The sequence below is a fragment of the Oryza brachyantha genome, chromosome 5, assembly GCF_000231095.2.
Source record: "Oryza brachyantha chromosome 5, ObraRS2, whole genome shotgun sequence".
In the NCBI taxonomy this organism is placed as follows: domain Eukaryota; kingdom Viridiplantae; phylum Streptophyta; class Magnoliopsida; order Poales; family Poaceae; genus Oryza; species Oryza brachyantha.
The window spans coordinates 13899694-13921815 of record NC_023167.2 but is presented as its reverse complement, the minus strand read 5'-3'; the positions used below and the strand labels follow the sequence as shown (position 1 = coordinate 13921815).

General features: G+C 41.3%; 3 protein-coding genes across 3 annotated transcripts; 1 reads left to right on the top strand and 2 right to left on the bottom strand.

Moving 5' to 3' along the window:
* Nucleotides 1–1240: 1240 nt before the first annotated feature.
* Nucleotides 1241–2517, bottom strand: LOC102703496. Its single transcript, XM_040524373.1, has 3 exons — nt 2343–2517; nt 1995–2145; nt 1241–1577 (listed from the first exon to the last, which is right to left on the bottom strand). Exons 1-3 carry the CDS (start codon nt 2515–2517, stop codon nt 1241–1243), a joined length of 663 nt encoding a protein of 220 aa, XP_040380307.1.
* Nucleotides 2518–5694: 3177 nt separating this feature from the next.
* LOC102703219 lies at nt 5695–6652 on the bottom strand. Its single transcript, XM_006655290.2, has 3 exons — nt 6491–6652; nt 6215–6378; nt 5695–6109 (listed from the first exon to the last, which is right to left on the bottom strand). Exons 1-3 carry the CDS (start codon nt 6650–6652, stop codon nt 5695–5697), a joined length of 741 nt encoding a protein of 246 aa, XP_006655353.2.
* Nucleotides 6653–15896: 9244 nt separating this feature from the next.
* Nucleotides 15897–21720, top strand: LOC102718835 (serine/threonine-protein kinase SAPK4-like). Its single transcript, XM_006654386.3, has 9 exons — nt 15897–16216; nt 16364–16438; nt 16797–16898; nt 16990–17043; nt 17210–17302; nt 17418–17510; nt 20377–20481; nt 20577–20675; nt 20769–21720. Exons 1-9 carry the CDS (start codon nt 16094–16096, stop codon nt 21102–21104), a joined length of 1080 nt encoding a protein of 359 aa, XP_006654449.2. The 5' UTR covers nt 15897–16093; the 3' UTR covers nt 21105–21720.
* The last annotated feature ends 402 nt before the right edge of the window (nt 21721–22122 follow it).

The window sequence follows — 22122 nt, the reverse complement described above, 5'->3', positions numbered from 1 at the left end:
TTTGGAACATGATATATATTTAGCAAGTTTTGAGATATAGATGTGTATTTTGAGAGTATGGATATCCAGATGACATGCGATCACGTTTAAGAATCTGCTATGTATAAACTAATTAAAAAATAATTTAGAGTTGATTTTGGGGTTTTTTACCCAAGTTTATTTTTCCAGTCTTACCTTTTAGATTGCCAAGAATACATATATAAAAGTTTTATTTATAAATTATTTCCCATTTACAAATATGTTGTTTGGATTTTTCTAAAAAAACCAAATAATCGTTCTACTTATATATATATATATACACACACGGTGGTACAATGGCGTACGAGTTCTTGTAACTCTACCTTCCAAGTTCTAATTTTAATACCCGTATATATTATGCACACACGAGTGCACTTTCAATAGGAAGTCTCATTTAATTTAGATTATTGATCAAATTGTTAATATGGATTATCTAATTAATTATTACGATAAATTAAAGATTCTGAGAATAAACTTAATAAATAGTTTAAATCAAGTGGTGTATAGATTAAAATGTATCTTTCGAAGCATGAAGCAAATAGTTCGGTGAATAATCTAAAAAAAACAGGTAGTGTAGTTACGGATTTGTCATTGGCTTGGGTCCTTTTAAACGTGTAGTAGAGGCGCACTTGCAGATGGTGGGTGAATATATTATACATGTCTTACATGCTCATCCTAATCTTTTTGCGTCCACTTATGCTTATAAATCAAAATTTAAATCTTTTAGCTTTAAATTTGAATTTGATTTTAGAGGTTTTACTTTTATATCGCTATAAACATGTTTATAAAAGTTTTATATACAAATTATTTCCCGTTTATAAATTTGTTGTTTCACCTTATTGTAATTGAAAAAAAAAATGACACAACCAGGTAGTTCTTGCATGCATAAGTATGAAAACTGAAGTTATGAGTGACTTCCCAAACATCAGAAATCAATAACTCACAACCGCGGCTAGCACAGATACACGTGCAGCATGTGTCACAAATACACAGCAATCACCAGCACTACGGTACATACGTCCAAATTATACGACTTACATATGACTAAAAGCATATAACCATCGACCAATCTAGAAGTGTTACTGTATCCGTTAATCAATTTAGTCATACGTAAGTCGTACAACTAGATCGTACGCATGACAATTTTCAAATCACAGCAGAAACTTCACGAGTAGGCCCTTGATTCTGACCCAACACAGGATGATCACAGTGAGGTCGGGTGCTACACCTGAGCATGGCTTCGAGCAGCAGCAAAAGCAGGACCAGGCGGCGCACGAACCGGAGACACCGGCGGGAACCCGGGGCCCACCGGGACCCCGACGTCGATCGGCGTGGGTTCATCATCGTCCACCGGAGGCGCCGGCCGACGCCGCGCCGCCGCGGGCTCGCTGGGCTGCCGCTCCGTGCGGAGCATGAAGTAGGATGTCATCCCGAGGGCCGTGACGATGAGGGTCAGCACGCCGCCGGCCGCAAAGAAGCCGCCCTGGATGATGTGCAAGCAGTCGGACTCCACGATCGCGCCGTCAAGGAACAGCCCGAACGCGGTCACCGCCAGTACCCTGCAAGCACAGCAACAATTAACCAGTAGCAAAAGTATCGCATATATGCAGTGCGCAGACAATCGATCGATCACGGCGCGCGCGGCATGGCTAAGAGTATACCAACAGCTCATCTATCTCATCCTATATTCTAAAAATAGAGGATGAAGACTATAAATTAAGCTCCAACAGAACGGTCATCCTATCATCTATTTTTAGATGTCATCTATATTAGGACAAACAACCTTCATATTTGGATGATATCTCTCCATCCTCCAAAAAGATATAGATGATGTCATATATGGATGATCTGGTGGAATAGAAAGAGATATAAAGGATAAAACCAGTTTAGATGATCATCCAAATAAAAATATGAATAACCAAATTTAGATGAGCTGTTGTTGGTGATACTCTAGTACCATAAGCCGGCGTACTCACCATGAGAAGACCGCGCAGACGACGCCGACGATCCGCTTGGTCTCCGACGGGATGGCGAGGGACTTGCAGCAGCCGCAGCAGCCGCCGATGGCGGCCACGGTGATCTGCGTTATCAGCAGGAAGATGGCCGCGCAGACCCCCAGCCCGACGGCCGCCGAGTTGTTCGTCGACGTCGAGACAGTCAAGTCGTTGCTCACCTCGATCTTGCATACCTGGAAAAACACATGCACATTATATACGTACAGATGATCAATCTCCCGCGTCATCTTCTCTTGTCACTAAAGCATCACGTAGTCAACTAGTAGCCCATGATCTACCATATACTCCATCCAGTAGCGCTAATTAAACAAGAACTCGCCTTGTTGCGCTTCGCACCCTCAGCGGCGAAGCCCAGGATGGCGCTCAGCAAACCCAGGGACCCGACCACCGCCGACACGATGATCGCCGTCTTGTCAAATTTAATCGCGACGCCGGCGGGCGCCGGCTGCGCTTCCCCGCCGGCGGGCACCTCGCTCTTAGCCATATCGATCGATCGGACTCTCGATCTTTCTCTTTTCTTTCGCTGGTCGATGTACAAGATTGGGCGTCGTGGGCGTGTTTATATAGAGGGCTGGGCTCAGACGACGCTCAGTCACACTTTGACACAGTTCGATCGATGGGCACACGGTTTATATATGCTCCTGCCAACAGGAGGAGCTTAATAAAACAACAGCGACGTGAGTATATATTGGCTATGCTCAGCGTGATTTCAACATCACTCTCAAATCTCAATGAATCGTTCTCATTCTCTAATAAATAGGCATGTTGTGATCGAGGCACTAATGACAGTTTATCCGGGCGTAGTTCTGACTGTGTCGTCTTCAGTACAGTTTACATGCACTAAACTGATATATATATACTGTACGGGCTTAGTAATAACCAAGCAGCCGTCCACAGCATACTTAAGATCACTACGGTAGGACGACGCGTTTGCTACTTTGGCAGACATATCTATAGCTGCTGTGCTTACGGTCGCGGGGGTATTGGGTGATTCTCCATGCCTCCACGTCCTAGGCCGCGCCACCACCTCTCCCCTCTTCAGTTCGCCACTATCTGAGCTAGCTAGCCACCGAAAGAGGCTAGGACGGCGGCGGCAGGGTCACAATTGTAAAATCAAAGTGTGTTTTAGTTATTAATTTATGATGAACAATTAGTACGTGAGGTAATTGGTTTTGGTATTCGAAGTCTTTTGGCGAGGTGGAGGTGTTGGTTGACTCGATAAGGTCTGCTCAGAATTACTAGATCGGTTTCAATTTTGGCTAATCTTTTCAATTTTTCGGATTTGTTATTTAGAGATTTGACTTCCAGATGGTTTTTATACGTACTGATACTATTGCTATGCTAATGTTGAGTCAAGTTAGAATAGAATTTATGCTCAGACACGGTTTCTTGTTTGATTCGCATGTAGATGTATTTTGATGCCTCAGTAGAATATTGTCAGTGATGGATCGGAATTAACTTGGAAGAAGATGATATCTGGACGATCAGTATTACATATGAGATGCTTAGGCTAAAGAACAATGCATATGGTGGTAAAAATTCCATACGACATAGCATGGGAGCTTATGTGTGTATGGGATAAGGAATCGAATTTCGAAGGAGTCCAAATTTGGGAAATAATGGGGTTTCGTCTGTAATAGGATAAGTTTGTTCAAATTTAAGAAACAATTTCACAAATATTTTTTTGCTGGCATGGATGAGACGAAACATACAGACTTAATTCTGGTTAAGTAGCAGGAAGATGAATCGGCTATAGAATATATATAAAAATTTAGTAATGTTTGCAGCCGATGCTATAGTCTTAAGCCTAAATGATAAACAATTAGCCGATCTTGCATCTGGACGACTGTTAGAACGTATCAAAGACAAATTATTTTGCCATGAGTTTTAAAGTTTGACACATCTAATTAAGATAGTGTCGACTCATGAAAGCCGATTACAAGAGGCAAAGGAAGAAGAGTTTTGGAGTCATTAAGCTGGAGAAGTGAAGATAATTTTAAAGCGGTTCTCATGCTTCAAAACTAGGGGGCATGTGTTAACACCAAATTTAATAAAATTCTTTATTGGATTCGGTTAAAGAAAGGGTGTAACAAGTCAATGGAAAGCTTATCTAGAAGAACCCAAATTCAAGATGGCGGAACTGTGAAAACCATGGCATGACGGTAATTCTATCTAGGCATGTTTTAGTAGTTTTCCTTTTATCTCTAGAGTTAGAGTCTGATTGGAACTTGTTATTTTCTTTTATCTATTAGGAAACATGTGACATATGTAGTAGGGACTAGAGTTAGAGTCCGATCGAGACTTGTGCATGTGTTTCTTTTTATCTATAAAAAAACGTGTCACATGTCCTATATGGAATAGTACTCACTCATTGGTCTAAATATGTACGCCCAAGGGTTATTGTAATCATCTACATCACAGATCAATATAATTTTGGCACACCGCCACCCTCCTTCTCGAGGTTTATCACCAGCCGAACTTGTCACCTGATGTGGGGCTACATCGCTTCGATCTTCGGTGGAAGGATAAGTCCTATGTTCCGCCGGCCCCGATAATCATGTCGGCTAGATCAGAACTGTCTCGGTTTAGTTTGATCTTCTAATCTGGTTTTATGATTGCTAGTTATCGTATTAGTTTCAACTTAGGTTACTTATGTAATCTTCGGTTGATCTGTTCGACCACTTTTGGTGATTTACGTTAATTTGATATTTGTTATTTGACATATTCAATCTAATATTGCCTCGGCTCGGTCCGGTCTATTAGATTACGTTTATCAAATGGTTTATGTCAGGTCAATGTATCTTGCTCACTGTTTTATTAGAGTTCCAGCCGATAAACTATCAGTAATCGGCTTATCAGCTTGATAACGATCTAGATCTGTTTAGTATCTAGTCTAACATTGCTAGACATAATCTTGAACTGTCTCGGTTTGTTCTTTTCTTCTAAGATTATTTCCAGTAAATTATGTTAGATATTTTATAGATCTTAGAGTATCGTCAGTTGGTTATTATCGATGATCCTTGGTAGTATGCATACTTATTGTATTTATATCAATAGAGTAGTTGATTCTTTACTTGTTTATATACCAATCGACTTTGTTTGTTTAGATCAGTAGTTATTTGTGCTACACCGGCTTATGAGAATTACATGTTCATCAATTTTAATTGATCATGGCTTCTAGCCGATCTCCAAGCTCAACATCCAATTATTCAGCCTATCGGCAATCAACATCTCATCGGCTGGATTGTCAGTTACCTATCGGCTCGATAGCCGATCGGTTTATTTTATTTTTTATCTGGTCAGTCGGAGGATTAAACTGACGGACACACCTGTATATTTTCTAAGAATTTAGATCATGCCCTGGAGCGATCTAAGAAGACTTTTAGACCTATATGTGTAACACGTCGGAATCAACTTTTGACATCAACAATATTACAAGTAAAAAAAATATTTAGAGGACTTATGATACCGAGTTCACCTAGTACCCTCAAAATTATAGAGTTGGCCTTGTACAAATCAGCATTGAAATCAAACCAATGAAAAAAAACAAAACACTGAAGCACGATCAAGGGTTTTACATTCTCGTGTTAGCCCCTGATCGATTCAATTCAACACGTACCGCGTCCGCGTGAGCGCGATGATATATATATGCGCCACGGTGCTAGACCTGCGCATGCCCTTGTGGATGAGGCGGGAGCTGCTGGTTCGCTGCTTGACCGCCGGCGTTCCCTTGAGCCGGCGCAGGAGAGTATGCCGGCGGTGGATAGTTCGGCAGTGGCTCAGGCGCCTGAGGATTTTGCGGCGTCGGCAGCCGGAACTGGCCGGGGCCGTCCATCGGGGTCCCGATCGGCGTGGGTTCTTCGGCGCCGTCCCGCGGGGCCGGCGCCGCGCCACCCTCGCCGGGCTGCGGCCGCGGCGACTGCGTGCGGAGCATGACGAAGGAGGTGATCCCGAGGCCCGTGGAGAGAAGTACCAGCACGGCCGCGCCCGCGAATTCGCCGACCAGGCCGACGCACGCCACGGCCGCGCCGATCGAACCGTCCACGAACAGGGCAAACGCGACCACCGCCGCCACCCTGCACGCACGCCATGCACGCACGCACGCAGCGAGAGCGCGTGAGATCACCACGTCGTACGCGCGACCGTCGATATCTTACGTTAATTGTTGCATGACGACTCACCATGAGATGGCGGCGCACACCACGCCGACGATCCGCTTGGCCTCGGACGGCATGGCCCTGGACTTGCAGCACCCGCAGCAGCCGCCGGCGGCCGCCACGGTGACCTGCGCCATCATCAGGAAGATGGACGCGGTGACCGCCAGCCCGAGAGCCGATGCACAATCCTGCAAGACACACACACACACATCCCATTACATACGCCATTAGTACGTACGTGCAACAAGAACACACTAGCTAGAGAGATGGAGTAAGCAGTGTTCGTGCGTGCATGCTTACACCGAGCTTTGCGGCCTCAGCAGCGAACCCCAGGATGGCGCTGAGCACGCCCAGGGAACCAACCACCGACGACACGATGATCGTCGTCTTGTCCATCCTAATCGCGACGACGACGGCCGGTTCTTCCCGGCCGGCGCCGGCGGCCTCCGTTTTTCTCCCCATATCGGACTCTTCTCCCTTCGATCGATCAACTATTCCAGAGACAATGCTGCCGTCGTAAATGTGTGTAGTGTTTGTGTAGTGGTCTTGCGAGCTCGATCGATCGATCACATGGTGAGTACGCATATTTATGCCACTACCACGGGAGGAGGTCGTAATTAATGACAGAGCTAGCCATGATGCATAAACGTTGTTGTTGCCATGTTCGATCTCTGGGTATATACTTAATGTCTCCATGATTGGTTCATTAATTATTCCCTGTGTTTAGGCAAGGTGGTGGGGATTCGCAGTTTGTTTAATTCCGCCATACATTGTTGTGTTTGCAATATTTGATTAGAAATTGATTCCATGGCCTCTTTATTACGAAGGGCAGAGCCTCGATTTCAAATTTGTGACAGTCCATCTGTTCTAAATTATTTTTCTTCGTTCTAGAATAAAAGGGGTTATAGGGATAAATCTAAACAAGTATTTGTTTGTCTAGATTCATCCATAAAATCACTTATATTTAGATTTATATACATAAAAGAATGGAGGCATAGAAGATATCTTTATTTTCCAGAAAGTCGGGATTTAAAAATTTTAACTACTAAATTGAACTAACAATATATGTTTTTATTAGATTTCTAGTTGAAAATATGTTGATACGTATGCTACCTATTAATGTCATAGTTGTGGGTAATAATATATTATAAAAGAAATTAATAGTTAAATCATAGGATTGGAGTCCGTATAGAAATCTATTATGTCTTTTTATTCTCAAATGGAAGTCGTGATTAATTGACTGCATCAAACCATATAACCCATAAAACACCACCAGGTGGTAAATTTAGTGTGTCTAATAAGAAATGCTAATGTAAACTGTAAAACTCCTATCCACTAAATATATAAGTTGGTTCGATTATAAATTCAGCTAGAAGAAAAACACAAAGAGTAAAAGCGCAAGGGAATAGGACATGGACGGAAAGAAACCAAATGATAGGAAGGTAAGCATTAGGTTGTGAATTGTGACCCCCTCCAACGGTTTAAATGCATACCGTGCTGTATTGGAACATTTACTACTTTGCAGCATTCGAGCTTTCATAGCTTGCATAGCCCGTGGAGTTCTTATTCAGGAAAATTTGCTCAATCTCCTCTGTACACCTAAATTTTACCTTATCCCTTCAATACATCTAACTTTTTATTTTGATTCCCTTTGTACCATTTATGTTAGTTGACCATTAGTTGATCGTTAAATATTTTTCAGATGACTATATTATCCCTCTTATACTTTTGCTACCTACTTGATAAATTTTTGTGTCCAAAAAGTAACTTATACTAAAATAAAAGGATACAATCAGTTAATGCCAAACTTAAAAAAATAAAACTTATTTTCTAAAAATATTTTTTTAAAAAAATATGTTAAATCTACACATTAATTTTAAATATGTATTGATAGTTTCCAATGAAATAATTCCATCTCCTTTGTCTTTTTTCGATGAATCTTTTTTCACTGCATATTCGTAAAAAGTAATTTTGAAATTTGGTGGGGAGCTTGATCTGTATACAATAAATATTTTTTAATTATTAATGAAATTATGTTTTATTTTTAAAAATATTTAGTAATTTATCTCTTATTATTATTCACAACCCAAATAATTTACAAATCAAATATTTCTAGCTTCTAGCAATATACCAAGGACACTAAAGTCATTTCTACATGAATTAACGGTCAAACTAATGATCAACTAACAGAATGTGTACGTAAGAGATCCAAATATAAACTCATCGATATATAAGAGATAAAACAAATCTCAGGGATGCAGAAGGATCGAAGGAATTTGCATGGGACATAGAATTGGCTCTTACTCTAAATGAAATGCCTGTTGTCTTCACCATATTATTTTTTTGCTAAATTAACTTGTGTATTAATATTAATACACAAGTTAAAATTAATAACTCTGACCCCTATAAAACATAAATTAAATATACTACATGGACCAAGTCCAAAGTCAGCCATGGCATCACATGGCGCCCAACGATCTGAAACATATGTTAATCTTATTTTTCGAAAACTAAAACATTATGTTAATCTTATGATGAACTGTAGATGCGCTGACCCAGTTATCTGCAATAGTTTAGTTAGATACATGCAGTTTGCTCTTCTTTTAGGAAATGGAGTTCTTAAGGTACATTCCGTTGCAGCTAGCACATAGCTTCTTCTATATGGTTGACCTTTATACTTTTAAGACCGTATCCACATTTGACATTTGGTAATACTCCAGCGTATATATCCGGCTTCCTACGGCGGACTTATAACGACACATCCTCCTACCGTTTCACTTATGCTTATAAGTCGAAGAAAAATTTTAACTTTAAATTTATAGTATTTTTTCACTATAGCCTTTTACTTTTAAATTGCTATAAAAACATATATAAAACTTAGTTTTAGTTATAAATTATTTTTTGTTTATAAATATAATCCCGTCCCATTGCCTCCAAGTACACGGGCTCTGTAATGGCCGCCAACTAATTTTGGAAGATGAGAATTACACTCGCTGATTAAAATAGGCTAATAGCCAGCTCATGCCCAATTGCAAACCTACGCTGTCTCGGCCTTGGCGTCGCTGCGTAACGCTGCGGCCCGGCGCCATTGAGGCGAGGCGCTGCGACCCGGCGCCATTGACGCGTTCGCCTCGCGTTGGCGTTTTAATGGAGCAGCGAGAGATCGAGTCCATTGCTGTGTGGCGGGCGGCTCGTGGTTTGGACGCCTGGGTCCCATGAAGACACGCTTGGTTCGGAATAAGTAAGACGCGCGCGCAGGCGGGGGCCCGTAGCGGTGGCACGGTGGCAGGCACCCCGCGCGCGCGGCTGTGCGTGTGTCGTCGTACGTGCGTGCAGGAGGCGGAGGGGTTTTGCTGCCGCGGTTACGCGCGCCGGGCGATTGCGCCGTGGTGCGCAATGGATGATGGATCAGCCGCCGGGTTGGTCTCTCGTAGTCGTAGGACTCGTTGCCGTCTCGCAGCGCACCGTAGAATTGGGTCTAGTTGGGCCAAAATTGTCTCCGGGTTTTCTGGGGAGTTAGGCCATTTCATCCCTCCTCGTGGGCCAAAGCCGCACGGGCAAATCCCCTCTATATATACACAAATATAAAATACTACAAACACTTGACATCTAGGAGAGGATTTGGGTTAAATTAAATACAGCTAATTAGAGATGTTTATAAGGATTTTCTAGTTTTTAGTCACGTGAAAATAACCTAAAATTTAGTCATTTTTTACATTTACTATTGCGTCAAGACACGTACTTAAATAGCAATGTACCTCATTGCTTTTTTCTCTTCCGTATGACAATGTTAGAGTAGATCAAGTGTGCCGATGTCACCCCTTGGCTCAATAGCACCAAATGCCACCAACGACATCGACAAGCCCCCACCTGGCTTCCTCTCTAAGGTAGGCGACATTGTCATTCCTCAGTGTTGTCATCTTCCCTATCTCTAGTGTCTCGTCGCGTCCTATCACCTCCTAACTCTAAGGCCCCTCGCCCCTGCCACTGGCCACACCTACCACTAGCCTCCATCTATGCGGCTTTGAGGGTGCCCATGCCGCCATGCCACCCGTTCATCTCTGTTGTTGCCCCATTGCCAATTTGGCTATTTCTAAAGGATGTCTTTTCAAAGGTTGGGAAAAGCCTCCTATTCCCTCTCCCCCGGCCCTCCTCCCATTGCCGACTCCTACCTCGAAGCCTAAATCCTATGCTTTATATTGGAGTTTTCAACGCTATCACTATTGGTCTATTCTTATGATCGGGAAATATTTTATGGGGTCCGAAAGACTGTGGAAAAATGGTAATCACACGAAGATTATATTGGTTCGGGCTTTTAGGATGGAGGTAAACCCTACTCTAGTGGCGTAGATTGAATTGTGAATAAAATAAGTGATACGGCTCAAGTATCACACATATCGTCCCTTTCAACAAGGCTACCCAGCTCCTTTTTATAGCTCAAGGGACCGGAGAAAATGAGATACGGTTTCCATAATAGCTCAAGTAACAACCTATAGGAAACCTAGATGAGAATAACCTCCTATATACAATTACTTGGGATATACAATAAATTGACCTGTTACAACTACTCGGACCATACCCTAATCGGACTACAAGACTTCTCTCTAAGCTACCCAAGACCCATATACACCACACCATAGCTAGGAAGTTGTTATTTGTTGGTTGTCTAGTAGTGAGTTCTTCCTCTCCTTCGGTTTCTCTCTCTACTAGTTGGAGCTTGAAAATAACTTTCTACTCTCTCCGTTTCATAATATAAGACTTTTTAGTCTTGCTTACATCCATATAGATGCTAATAAATTTAGATATATATATAAATTATATGTATTTATCAATTGATGAATTTAGACAAGGATAAAAAGTCTTACAATACGAAACGGAGGTAATAGCAGTCTTGTTGCTCTTATACCCAAATCCCACAAGAGCCCATGACCTAGTGGAATGAGGGGATGGCGATGATGGTAGAGCCCAAACACGCACGACGGTAGGGGTTCACGTGGCCCACATTGGTGGTAAAAAGAAGCTCGAGGTCAGGCAATGCAGAGCTCTTGGGGGAGCAAGGTGAAAGCGACGATGGTGACCTATATGAATTGGCAATGTTTTTGGGTGTGAAGCTTGATTTCCTCCGTATGCTCATGACTCTAGTGAGTTTCGTCATGCTCGAGATATTCATGTCCAACCTCTATACCATCTCCACAAGAGCATCCCCACCACTAGTTGATTTCTCTTTGTTGCGCTCTTCTTGCTAGGATCCATGAGCTTAACAAAGTGGTGTTTGCTCCACTGCTCGGTCCACCACTCGCTATACCACTACCTTGTCCACCTGTCAATGGGCGAAGGGAGACAACAGTGGTGGAGCTTGGTGAGTCCCGCATGACGTCAACTTCTCCCGCCATGGCCCATGGGAACTTGCCACTGCAATCACACGTACCCCGGATCTAGCTATCTATGGCTCAAGTTCGAGTTTGCCCGACACTAAACACTACCGCCTTGAGAAGAAGCTTCTAACTTGGTTTCTCCCTTGAGAGCCACTGCTACCATCTTCTATTCATCCCACGTCATTGCCGTGCTACCATCTTCTATTCATCCCACGTCATTGCCGTGCATGGAATGACTAGTCAATGGCAACGCTGCTTCCATCCTTCGATATGATGGTTGTTGCTACGAGAGTTGAGACTTGAGAGACGTGGAGATAAGCATTGACATGTGATTCTTATGAGGTTTCATTCTTTTTTCTTTTGATTGACGTGTAGTTTCTATGTACTTTTTTTTTCTTGAACAGTGTCCATCGAGTAGACCACGGTCGTCCGTGCCTGTTAGCCAATCAACATGCAACAAAACCACTTCGAAAACCATGATCGAAGGAGCCAACTTGCACTTATATATTGAATATTGAGAAACACTGTATAGGCGGTTTTACAGTTAAGAGAGGTGAATTGGATTTAGCTTAAATACCAAGGGAGACAAAATGGACATTTCCCTCCCTATTTCAGCGACTCCCACCGTCCCGTTCCATCCCGTCCCACGACGCAGATCGAAAGAGTAGCAGCCACAAGACAGCGCCAGCTGCAGCACTGCATCCACGACTGACTTTGTGCTATGAAACACCGAGAACGATTGACCAACCAACGGCCATTCCATTACCCATGGCGTGGATCGAGCTGCGGCCTGCGGATGCCCGTGACGGGGACCTATCTGCATGCTCCCCTCATCCTGGCTAGATCTACCTACCCACGTACTCGCATGCACTTGCTAGGTCGTCGATCCGCAGGCATGCGCGTCGCCCTCTGATCGGTCGGGACGGGAGCTTCTCTCGTCTGTGCTCTGCCCTCCCTCCGTGTCTTTTCCTCGGCTCTGGATTAACCGGCCAAACGCAGCGTAACGCCGAGCCGAGCGCATCGTATACGTAACGTACGTGCCGTCGTGCCCCATACATCGCACCGCGTCTCTACAGTTCGCACCGTCACGCCGCGCGCGGCGTACGTGTCGCCCGCCGCCGCAGGCGCTGACAAACTCCAAACCTGTGCACGCCACTCAGGGCGAGTGGTGTCGGATGCTCCGCCGCTGATTCGAAGCCATTCGTTTCTTGGACTTGGGCTACGTTCAGTCTTACCGGTGATTTTGGATTTATATGGATGGACCTGGCTACCAACCTTCTAAATAATATGTTTCATATAGAATGCTTAAAATTTTTGCATGTATAAGATTTTGATATAAAGAATTTATTAAACATATAAATCAAAATTTAAAAATGATTTGATATGCTTTTGGACCCTGACTCATGGAGCTTATATATAATTAATTCTCTTTTTAGGATTTCCAATCAGATTTTTAGGTGTGTGATAGGCTATTCTTTCTAATAGATAATTCAAAATTAACTTCCAATAATAAAAAAATAGGTACATTTAAACTCACAACGTAGATAAATTTGTCCCTACCCGATACATCAACATCTACACCTCCCGCGGGTTGTTTGGGAGTGCGACCTCTCCCTGCAAGTAGAGAGCGAGAGAGCAGATAGGCGGATAAGAGCAGTTGTTGAACTAATTTATCCACAAACCTAAATTTGTAGAATTGAAAGCTATATTGGAGTTCTATGGTGATGCTCTTAAACTGCCAATAACAGATATAAAAATTCTATCCATAAATTATTTTAGAGTTCTGCATTCCAAACCATCTGAGCCTAATTCAGTATGGGTAATTGGATCCACGCTATTACAAATTTGTCGATTTAAAACATGCCATTACTATTTGTGATATTGGTCGTGTACCACTGAAATGTCGTAAATTTTAAAATGAACCACTGACACCTAGGGGTGACGAACTTCGTCATTTAGCCAAATAGCGTTCTTGGCGAACCCTCGATACCAACGCTAAGGAGCTCTCCCACAACAATCGTCTAGGACTCATCCCCCTCCTCAAGCTCCCACTGCAATGAGGTGACACGATGTGTGGGTGCCTCCCACCGGCACTGAACCGAATAGTACAAGGTCCAAAGGAGGAGGAGAGGAAGATGGTAGTGGCGGCGGAGGAATCATCGTAGCCCATGCTCTCAACAGACCTCCTTGTCATTATTCTCTTGTGACTATTGTCCCTCAAAAAGCGCATCTGCATTCATTCAGTGTGTCGTGCTTGGCGTGCAACCATGCAATAGGCACTACCCTGGCTGCGTGGGGAAAGAGGACAACTCGAGGGGGGCAAGCGGGAGGCGATAGATCTACTGGCTTGCTGAAGACGAAGGGTGCAGTCAGGTCCTCATGGTGTTATAGATACTACTGGATGGTGGATGGATGGAGGCAAACAAGACCTCCATTGTAGCTCCATCGGATCGAGGCGGATGCCTCCCTCTATGAGCGGCGCTAGGACACGAGGATGGGGACAAAGAGGGGAACGGTGATTCAAGGGGCAAGGATGGGAATAGGACAAGGGTGGATACTTCAAGCTTGTGGGCCTCCTCTCGTGCGTCTTGAAGGAAATGCAAAACACAGATGTTACGATGATTGAGGGGAGAGAGAGGATATAGATGAACATGAGAACATGAGCCACCGTTGATGTGCCAGAGCTGAAGAAGAAATAAAGGTACTGACAAAATTATACCCTTAATACACACTCTCATGAAAAATCTCGATTGCAATGGCACATTTAAAAAATTATTAAAATTCGAATGACATGTAACTAATATCATGAATAGTTAAAAAATTTTAATTGTCAAAATTAAAATGGCATGAATCCAATTAATTTAATTCAGTAAGATACTAATACGAATTGTCTATCGAGCGTGGACAATAAGATCCCAATCGATCCATCAATGTAAATCCTAGTCGTAAGTACTATCCTCACTAGTTAGGAAAAAAAAGGAAAATCACCAACGCTCTATTGTTTATTATCATGTACATGTTTTTCGATATCATACATGACGTTTCTAGTAAAGCTTATACATAAAAACTTCTTAGCCAATTTTTAAGCAAACTTTTAGGTTCATATTATATTATTAATTTAGTTATTCATAGTTCTCAAATGACTATCACATGATCAGATAATCAAGTATGTAAAAAATCTCATAGCAGTTTCATAGGCATCGGCTCCCATCGTTTCCCTTTTTAGAAGAAAACGTGAAAACATTTTTGCAAACAAAAAATAATTTGCACGTAAAGCTTTTATATACGTATTCATAGTGACTCAAAAGCAAAAGTTATAAAAAACACGATAAAAAACCATAAAATCAAGTCTAAAATTAAATTATAAAATTTAAATTTTGGCTTATAAGAGTGGTAACTGTGAATCAATGTGAGCCATCATATGTCAGGGTTTTGGACTATTTGCCACTCTCTTCGTTGGCTCACTCTCAAATATCATCTTCCCTAAAGATTTTAACCTTTTGTCATCCGAATCTACTAATTCTTTGCTTCTTGTCATTTTAGCTTGCCAACTCAACAATCCATATGATACATGATCTTGTTGTCGTCATCTTCTTCCTCTTGCCCAACCCAGTGGAGGGGGTGGAGGCGAGAAGTGACCAGCCATGGACAAGGGGCCACGATAAAGAAACTCGAGGTACTGTTGCTCCTCTTTGGTCGTGTTCGTTGGATTGGATAACTAAGTTATATTACCTCTTTTTTCACACGCATGTTTTCTGAACTTCTAAACAGTATATTCTTTATAAAATTTTTCTATTAGAAATTTACATTAAAAGTCATATTAACCTATTTTTTTTATAATTTTTATAATTAATAATTAATTAATCATGTACTAATCTATTACTATGTTTTCGTGTCGAATAACTAACCCTCATATTTCATCTCCCGAACACAACATTTCTCCTCAACTCTGACAGAGGTTGCAGCAACAACAATAATTCGGACCGGCTAAATAGAGTGGGTGCAGGAGGAGGAAAAATAGAAGAAGAGGGGCAAAATCGTCTAGTGTTAGCTATGTAGCTACATATTATTAAAAAATGATACATAACAAAAAATATTGCTCTCTTATAACAAAAGGTTAAACTTTTTAAGGAAAATGATATTTGAGAATGTGTCAATGACATAAAGTCAAAAATCCTTCGTCTGTCGTGTCGTGAACTCGTCGTGCCGCAGAACCGGTCGTCGTCGTCTTCTCCTTCCCTAGGCCCGCCGGTGGGCCACTGACCGTGGGCCCCACCCCCAGTCCTATATATAAGGACACGGCACAAGGCGCGCCGCACGGCAAAGCGACGCACACGCCACACCGCCTCCACCTGTATCCCTCAATCACCGATTTCGTCGAGCTCCCCTTCCTCCTCGTCCCCAACGGCGGCCGCGGCGGCGGCGGCGCGGCGGTCTTCCCTTCGTGGGACTCTCGACTGACGGTGCTACCGCTGGTAGGTGGGGGGGCGTTGGGTGGGGCCACGTACACCAGACGGCACCGGCGGGCATGGACAAGTACGAGGAGGTGCGGGGCATCGGGTCGGGCAACTTCGGGGTGGCGCGGCTGATGCGCAACCGCGAGACCGACGACCTCGTCGCCGTCAAGACCATCGCGCGCGGCGATCACCGGGTCGGTCCCCTTTTATACTACTAGTATAATAGGGTTTTGGGGGGTGTGTGCACTGTGTGGGTTGGGGTTTTGGCCTTGCTCGCGTGGATCCGGCGCCAGAAAGCGTTGGATTGTTATGATTGATGGTCTTTGGATTGGTTTGCGCAGATTAACAAGAGCGCCTACCGGGAGATCATCAACCACCGCTCGCTGCGGCACCCCAACGTCATCCAGTTCATAGAGGTGAAGGAGCATACATTTTTGGATTAATGGGTAGTCGTCGATTGTTTACTCAGTGTTCTATCGGTTATCTGCAGAAACCTTAGTTAACTATCTGCTGCTGTGCAGTGCTTATATAATTTCTGCGGGGAAGTTCCGATTTTGTATTTTCTTTTTCCTCCCTAATTTCGTGGCTGGTGTTTTCTAGTTGAAGGCGACAATTCCGGGGAATGTGTTTTGTTTATCCTTCAATTCTCATTACTTTATGGTTTAAACTCGGTTTTATGGGTTTATGTTAGTTTGATCTCTGTTTTTCTATATGCCACACCATGTGGAATAAAATGAACAAGTTAAGACCTGCTCTGTTTTTAATTTTTCACAGGCGATCCTAACTCCCACTCATCTTGCAATCGTGATGGAGTATGCGGCTGGTGGAGAACTCTTTGATCGAATTGTTGATCAAGAACGATTTAGTGAGGATGAGGTCACAATATATAATATCTCTCCTATCTTGATTTTCTTCCCCTAAAATAAATAATAGTTTTATGCAAGTTTGTTTCCTCTGCTTAATGCAGGCCAGATATTTCTTCCAGCAGTTGATCTGTGGTGTAAGCTACTGCCATCACATGGTATGAATAAACGATAAATTGGTAAATTGGTCTCATCTTATCTGCACATTCAATAATCCAGAGTTCACATCTTGCTCTGCAGTAGAAATTGGCACTATGTTTTCTCAAATAACGTGTGTGACCTGAAATATTCTTAAATATTGCTATTATCTTTGTTACTTCCCAGAAAATATGCCATAGAGATTTGAAGCTGGAGAATGTTCTCTTAGATGGCAGTGATGCTCCTCGCTTGAAGATATGTGATTTTGGGTACTCCAAGGTATACACTCCAATTATTCAGAGTTTGCTCTGGGTTTGTAGTCGTTGTAGTTCTTGATGTGCCTATGAGACTATAAGAGTTTGCTCCGGAATAATTGTTTGCCATTTTTTAACAGTCATCGGTGTTGCATTCAAGGCCGAAATCAGCAGTGGGGACTCCAGCTTATATTGCGCCAGAGATACTACACCTCCAGGAGTATGATGGGAAGGTGTTAAATTACCTCTTATTTGTCTATGATATGTACTTTGATGTTTCTTTAGTAGTATTTTTCAAAACCACACCACTGAATTTATTCATTTCGGTATTATATATGGTATATGCTCTTATTTTACTTTCACGGTGGCATGCATATATACACTCTTCATGTCAGCAAACCTGTTGGCTGATTATTTAGATGTAGAACTATTACTTTCTAAGCACTTTGGGTGTTATGATTGAAATTCTCCTTCAAAAGTGCATGCGAGATCTGGTTTCTTTTCAAGATGACGATAGAAGATGGTACAGGATGTGCTTGGTTGTGTCTTCAACTTTCCAGAGAATTCACTCTGACATTATTACGTGAGAAAAGGACTTTAGATATTATAGATTCCTTTTTAGCCACCTGTATGTATACGTTGATGAATAATTTTGTTAACTTTATATAAATGAAGCAATTTGAACAGCCATGCTCTTTGTGAACATCATGTTTAATTATCCACAGTTACTGTCTTTCTGATTTCATTGATGATGGTAGCTTCAAAAGCCAATTCATAGTACTGTTTTTTTAATAGAAAACATAGTTCATTTTATCTGATCATGCAATTATATCAGGAATTGGTGAAGCTCTGTAAGGTAGAAACATTTGTAGGTTTGTTTCTTACTTAGCTATTAGCAAAATTAGATCAATGGAAAGCTTCTTTCTGTTCAACAGAGTGTTCGTGAGTTGTAGAAGAATAAAAAATTGGTGTAACAGTAATCAAGGATAAGTTGTTACCTTGTCATTGTCAGAGATGGTATTGGGTGCTTGGATTCGTTTAGGTTTATTTTGGGGGCTTTTTTATCATTCTTGAAAAGTATCTCAAGATACCAAGAATTCTAGTACAAATTTTTGGTACCTCAAGGTAATATACTTTTTACATTAAAAAGTGTGATATCTTGCATCTTTAGTACATATTGTCTTAGAAATTGTATTGTTAGGTATCTCATAAGGCGCTAGTTTTAAATGTGCTTCAATCTTTAGACTTTATATAGCTTAGACTAAGATTAGACTTACTCCGATAAAAATATCTTCTCTTCTCACCTTTTCTTATCCTACAACATTAAATATTTTGGCTAAAATATTTTTTTAATATAAGCACCAGTTGTCCAAATAATTCATAATTGCTTCGAAATTATAGCCTAGCACCTTAATCTATTGTATTTCATCTGTTACACATGTTTCTCTCTCCTGCATACACCTCCTTAGAATACACATTAAAGTTGCCCTAATACCCAACATATGTTAACATTGGCAAATTTGTGTGGACTTGTCCGCAAATGCAGATCAACTATCCACCAATTGGTACTTGCCCCGCAGATTTCTCATGCTTCTCTAGGTTTGCTTAGTTTTAATAGAAAATGGAGTTATCAGTAGTGATGGATTTTCCTTCCTAAATTCCTAATGAATTTACCATGATAGCTCAATCTTTTAGTACAATCCAATTATACGTGGTGCTCTGCTTTTCTCTAGGCTGTAAATTGCTGCAAATTGTGTGATTTAATAATAAAAGAAAATTACTATCCTTTAGAAATAACTTAAAATATTAAACTTTTAGTGTGAAATTTTAGTACCTAGTATTTGGAGGTACCAAATTTTTATACATACTAAAAATGTGGTATCTTAATATACCATTTCAAGGATGATAAAAATCTCTTAATAATAATATAATATTGCCCTATTAACCTAGATTGTTCTGCAAATACGGTCTGATGTAATATGGAAACATCACATTAGCAACTAGCAAGCCATAGGCAAATTGGTATCCGTTTCAGTGCCTTCCACCACAAGCATAGATTTATAACAATTTTACGGTTCTTTAAGAAAGTACCAAATTTTATACAAGATATTAATATCTTGAGGTATACAGTACTTAGAGATATTAAATTTTATAGTAGAAAATATAGTAACTCCCGATGCCATCTCATGGACTACAAAAAGACTGATAGTTTTAACTTTGAACAGAGATGCTGCTATTATTACTAGTTTCAATACAATTAGTTTATCTATACAACTATAAACATTGCTAGTGGATCTGCTACCACCACCACTACCTACTCCTTGTTTTTTTATCTATACTCTATTTTTAAAAGAAAAAATAATGGTGGATTCCATATATTAACTGTTCCTACTAACTCTAATATTATGAGAAGAAAAGAACCGTGAGATTAATAGACCCATCTGTCAACAATAAATATATGGAACAATTAAAATATGACGCATACAAAAATTAATGTTAATAACATGTTATGATATTCTTTTAAAATTAAATCCCACTGTAACGCATGGACAATGTGCTAGTAACAATTGAATCATTGACTAGGGACACTAACTGGAATTGACAAACTGTGCATGACGTTGTTATTATTTTTTTTTCCTTTTGGGAAATTTTATGGTCCTTGAGAAAATAACTTGAGGTAACAAATTTTTAGTATAAAATTTTGGTGTTTCAAGATAACTAGTGTCTAGAGCTACAAAGTTTTTACACTAGAAATTGTGATACCTCAAGTTATAATTTTAAGAATGAAAAAGAAGCTCTTCCTTTATATCCTTCCTGAAAATGATTTTGGAGTGATTTCTCAATGAGAAATAAGCCAATGTTAGTGTGATATACCCTATGATTTCTTAATCCGTAGTACAGTTACACATTTTTAGAAAGAAAAGCAGTGCAGAACTGAAGTGAACTTAAGCAATGACTGAACCGGTAAAATATTGGTTGCATATTTTGTTATCACAAATTGAAAACTCAGATAGAAGAAAATCTCTCTTACTTTTCAATTGTACTCCTATTTGGTAAATAGCACACTCAAGTAGTGACAAGTGTATGCTGGTACTGTAGATTGCAGATGTATGGTCGTGTGGGGTTACTCTCTATGTCATGCTTGTGGGAGCCTACCCATTTGAAGACAAGGATGACCCCAAGAATATCATGAAGACCGTCAAGGTGATAGCTTAGTCCATCTCATTGGCACTTGTATCAATATTCGTTTGCCACCTTATTTGTACTCATGAATTCCGGCTGCTTATCTTAATTCGCAGCTAATAAAAGCAATACAATATGAGATACCAGAGCAAGTCCACATATCTACCGATTGCAGAGAACTCATATCACGAATCTTTGTCAGCGATCCATCAAAGGTAATGACACCAAGCTCACCAGTTATCTGGGTTTCCCTATCAATACGTCCATAGGTGACTTTGCTTTGATATGGCTATATATTTCCTGTATAGAGAATCACCATGAACGAAATAAAGAAACATCCATGGTTCTTGAAGAATTTGCCGAGAGAGCTCACAGAAGAGGCACAGTCTGTCTACTTCACGAAGAAAGACAATATCCCTGCTTTCTCGGACCAAACTAGTGGAGAAATCATGACGATAATGCAAGAAGCACAGAGAATACCCAAATCATTTGGCGATGGCTATATCGATTACAGATCAGATGAGGAGGAAAAGCAGGAAGAGGAGGGACCAGAAGAGAATGAGGAAGAAGATGAACGTGACAAGATCCTAAGGGAGGTCCATGAGAAGGACATGCTGGGTATGAAAGCACTTAGCATCGGCTAGATGCTGCTTGTAAGGTTGGAGGGTGTGTTGCTAAATTGCCTCAGCCTTGCTACGTAAGTGCTTGCGTCTGGAAGGTTGAATGCAATTCTGGCTGCAGTTATACACCGTAAGTCTAAATTAATTCCGTTTTGCATCCTGTAACATAATTTTAATTGAACTGTATGTGTGATCTTAGATTTATTCTGAAGGAGAGATGTTCTGTACATGGAATACATTTGGTCATCTTTCCGATAAAGAGATTTTTGGATAATTTGGAGTGTAATGTGCCGGTGAGCATCAGCCTAGCCTTTGCTTCATGGCTTGGCGAAAGCCTAAGGAGGATCTCTACCATGTTTAGGGTTCATCTGAAATGACCGCTATCATTGTTGGCACGGCCAGAAAGGCAGAAACCAGTCGAGTCTTTGCAATTACCTCGACGATTTCAGCTCTGGCTGCCGCTGTTCAAACCAGATGCAGCCGGCAGCCATTTGCAACTGGCGCGGCTGCGGCAGAAATCACAGCCGAACACGCTCAATTTTATTTTTTTTTTTTGGAGAAAGCACGCTCAATAGCTTTAATGTTGTACAGTTTGTACACTACAACATGGCAGTACCTTTCAAGATCAATCTATTCATCAATAGCGTTACTCAACAGCAGAATAACAGTTAAGACCTCTTTTTTCGTCTTATCACGTTCTATAGTGTAAAAACTATTTTTAGATATCAACAGTTTTACACAAAAGGTTTGATCTACGTAACCGTGGAAATTTTCAACGGTTATAGATATCTTGCAAGATATACAGCAGGGAGGATGAACGCAACTGAACACCAGATGGAGATCACAGATGCTTGAACCTGCCGAGGGTAATCTCTCCGGTCTTAAAATCCAGAGGGTGTCTCGACGGACAGGCGAGCGGATAACGGGAGGTTCATCCTCACTGTTTCACTGAAATTAGCGTAAACCAAACAGCTTATTAATGGTTAAAAGATTACAAGTAAAAAAATATACATGTGTTCTCACCTATCTAAAATGAAAAACT

Bases quoted from the DNA above. Each gene is read 5' to 3' on its own strand.
- LOC102703496 (XM_040524373.1), bottom strand. From the start codon at position 2,517: ATGGCTAAGAGCGAGGTGCCCGCCGGCGGGGAAGCGCAGCCGGCGCCC. The intron at 2,146-2,342 runs GTTTAATTAGCG...ACAACTCGGCGG, and splicing joins GCGCAACAAGGCGAGTTCTT to CCGTCGGGCTGGGGGTCTGC. The intron at 1,578-1,994 runs GTGAGTACGCCG...CTGTGCTTGCAG, and splicing joins GTCTGCGCGGTCTTCTCATG to GGTACTGGCGGTGACCGCGT.
- LOC102703219 (XM_006655290.2), bottom strand. From the start codon at position 6,652: ATGGGGAGAAAAACGGAGGCCGCCGGCGCCGGCCGGGAAGAACCGGCC. The intron at 6,379-6,490 runs GTAAGCATGCAC...TGTGTCTTGCAG, and splicing joins CTGAGGCCGCAAAGCTCGGT to GATTGTGCATCGGCTCTCGG. The intron at 6,110-6,214 runs GTGAGTCGTCAT...GCGTGCGTGCAG, and splicing joins GTGTGCGCCGCCATCTCATG to GGTGGCGGCGGTGGTCGCGT.
- LOC102718835 (XM_006654386.3), top strand. From the start codon at position 16,094: ATGGACAAGTACGAGGAGGTGCGGGGCATCGGGTCGGGCAACTTCGGG. The intron at 17,303-17,417 runs GTATACACTCCA...ATTTTTTAACAG, and splicing joins GTGATTTTGGGTACTCCAAG to TCATCGGTGTTGCATTCAAG. The intron at 20,482-20,576 runs GTGATAGCTTAG...CTTAATTCGCAG, and splicing joins ATATCATGAAGACCGTCAAG to CTAATAAAAGCAATACAATA.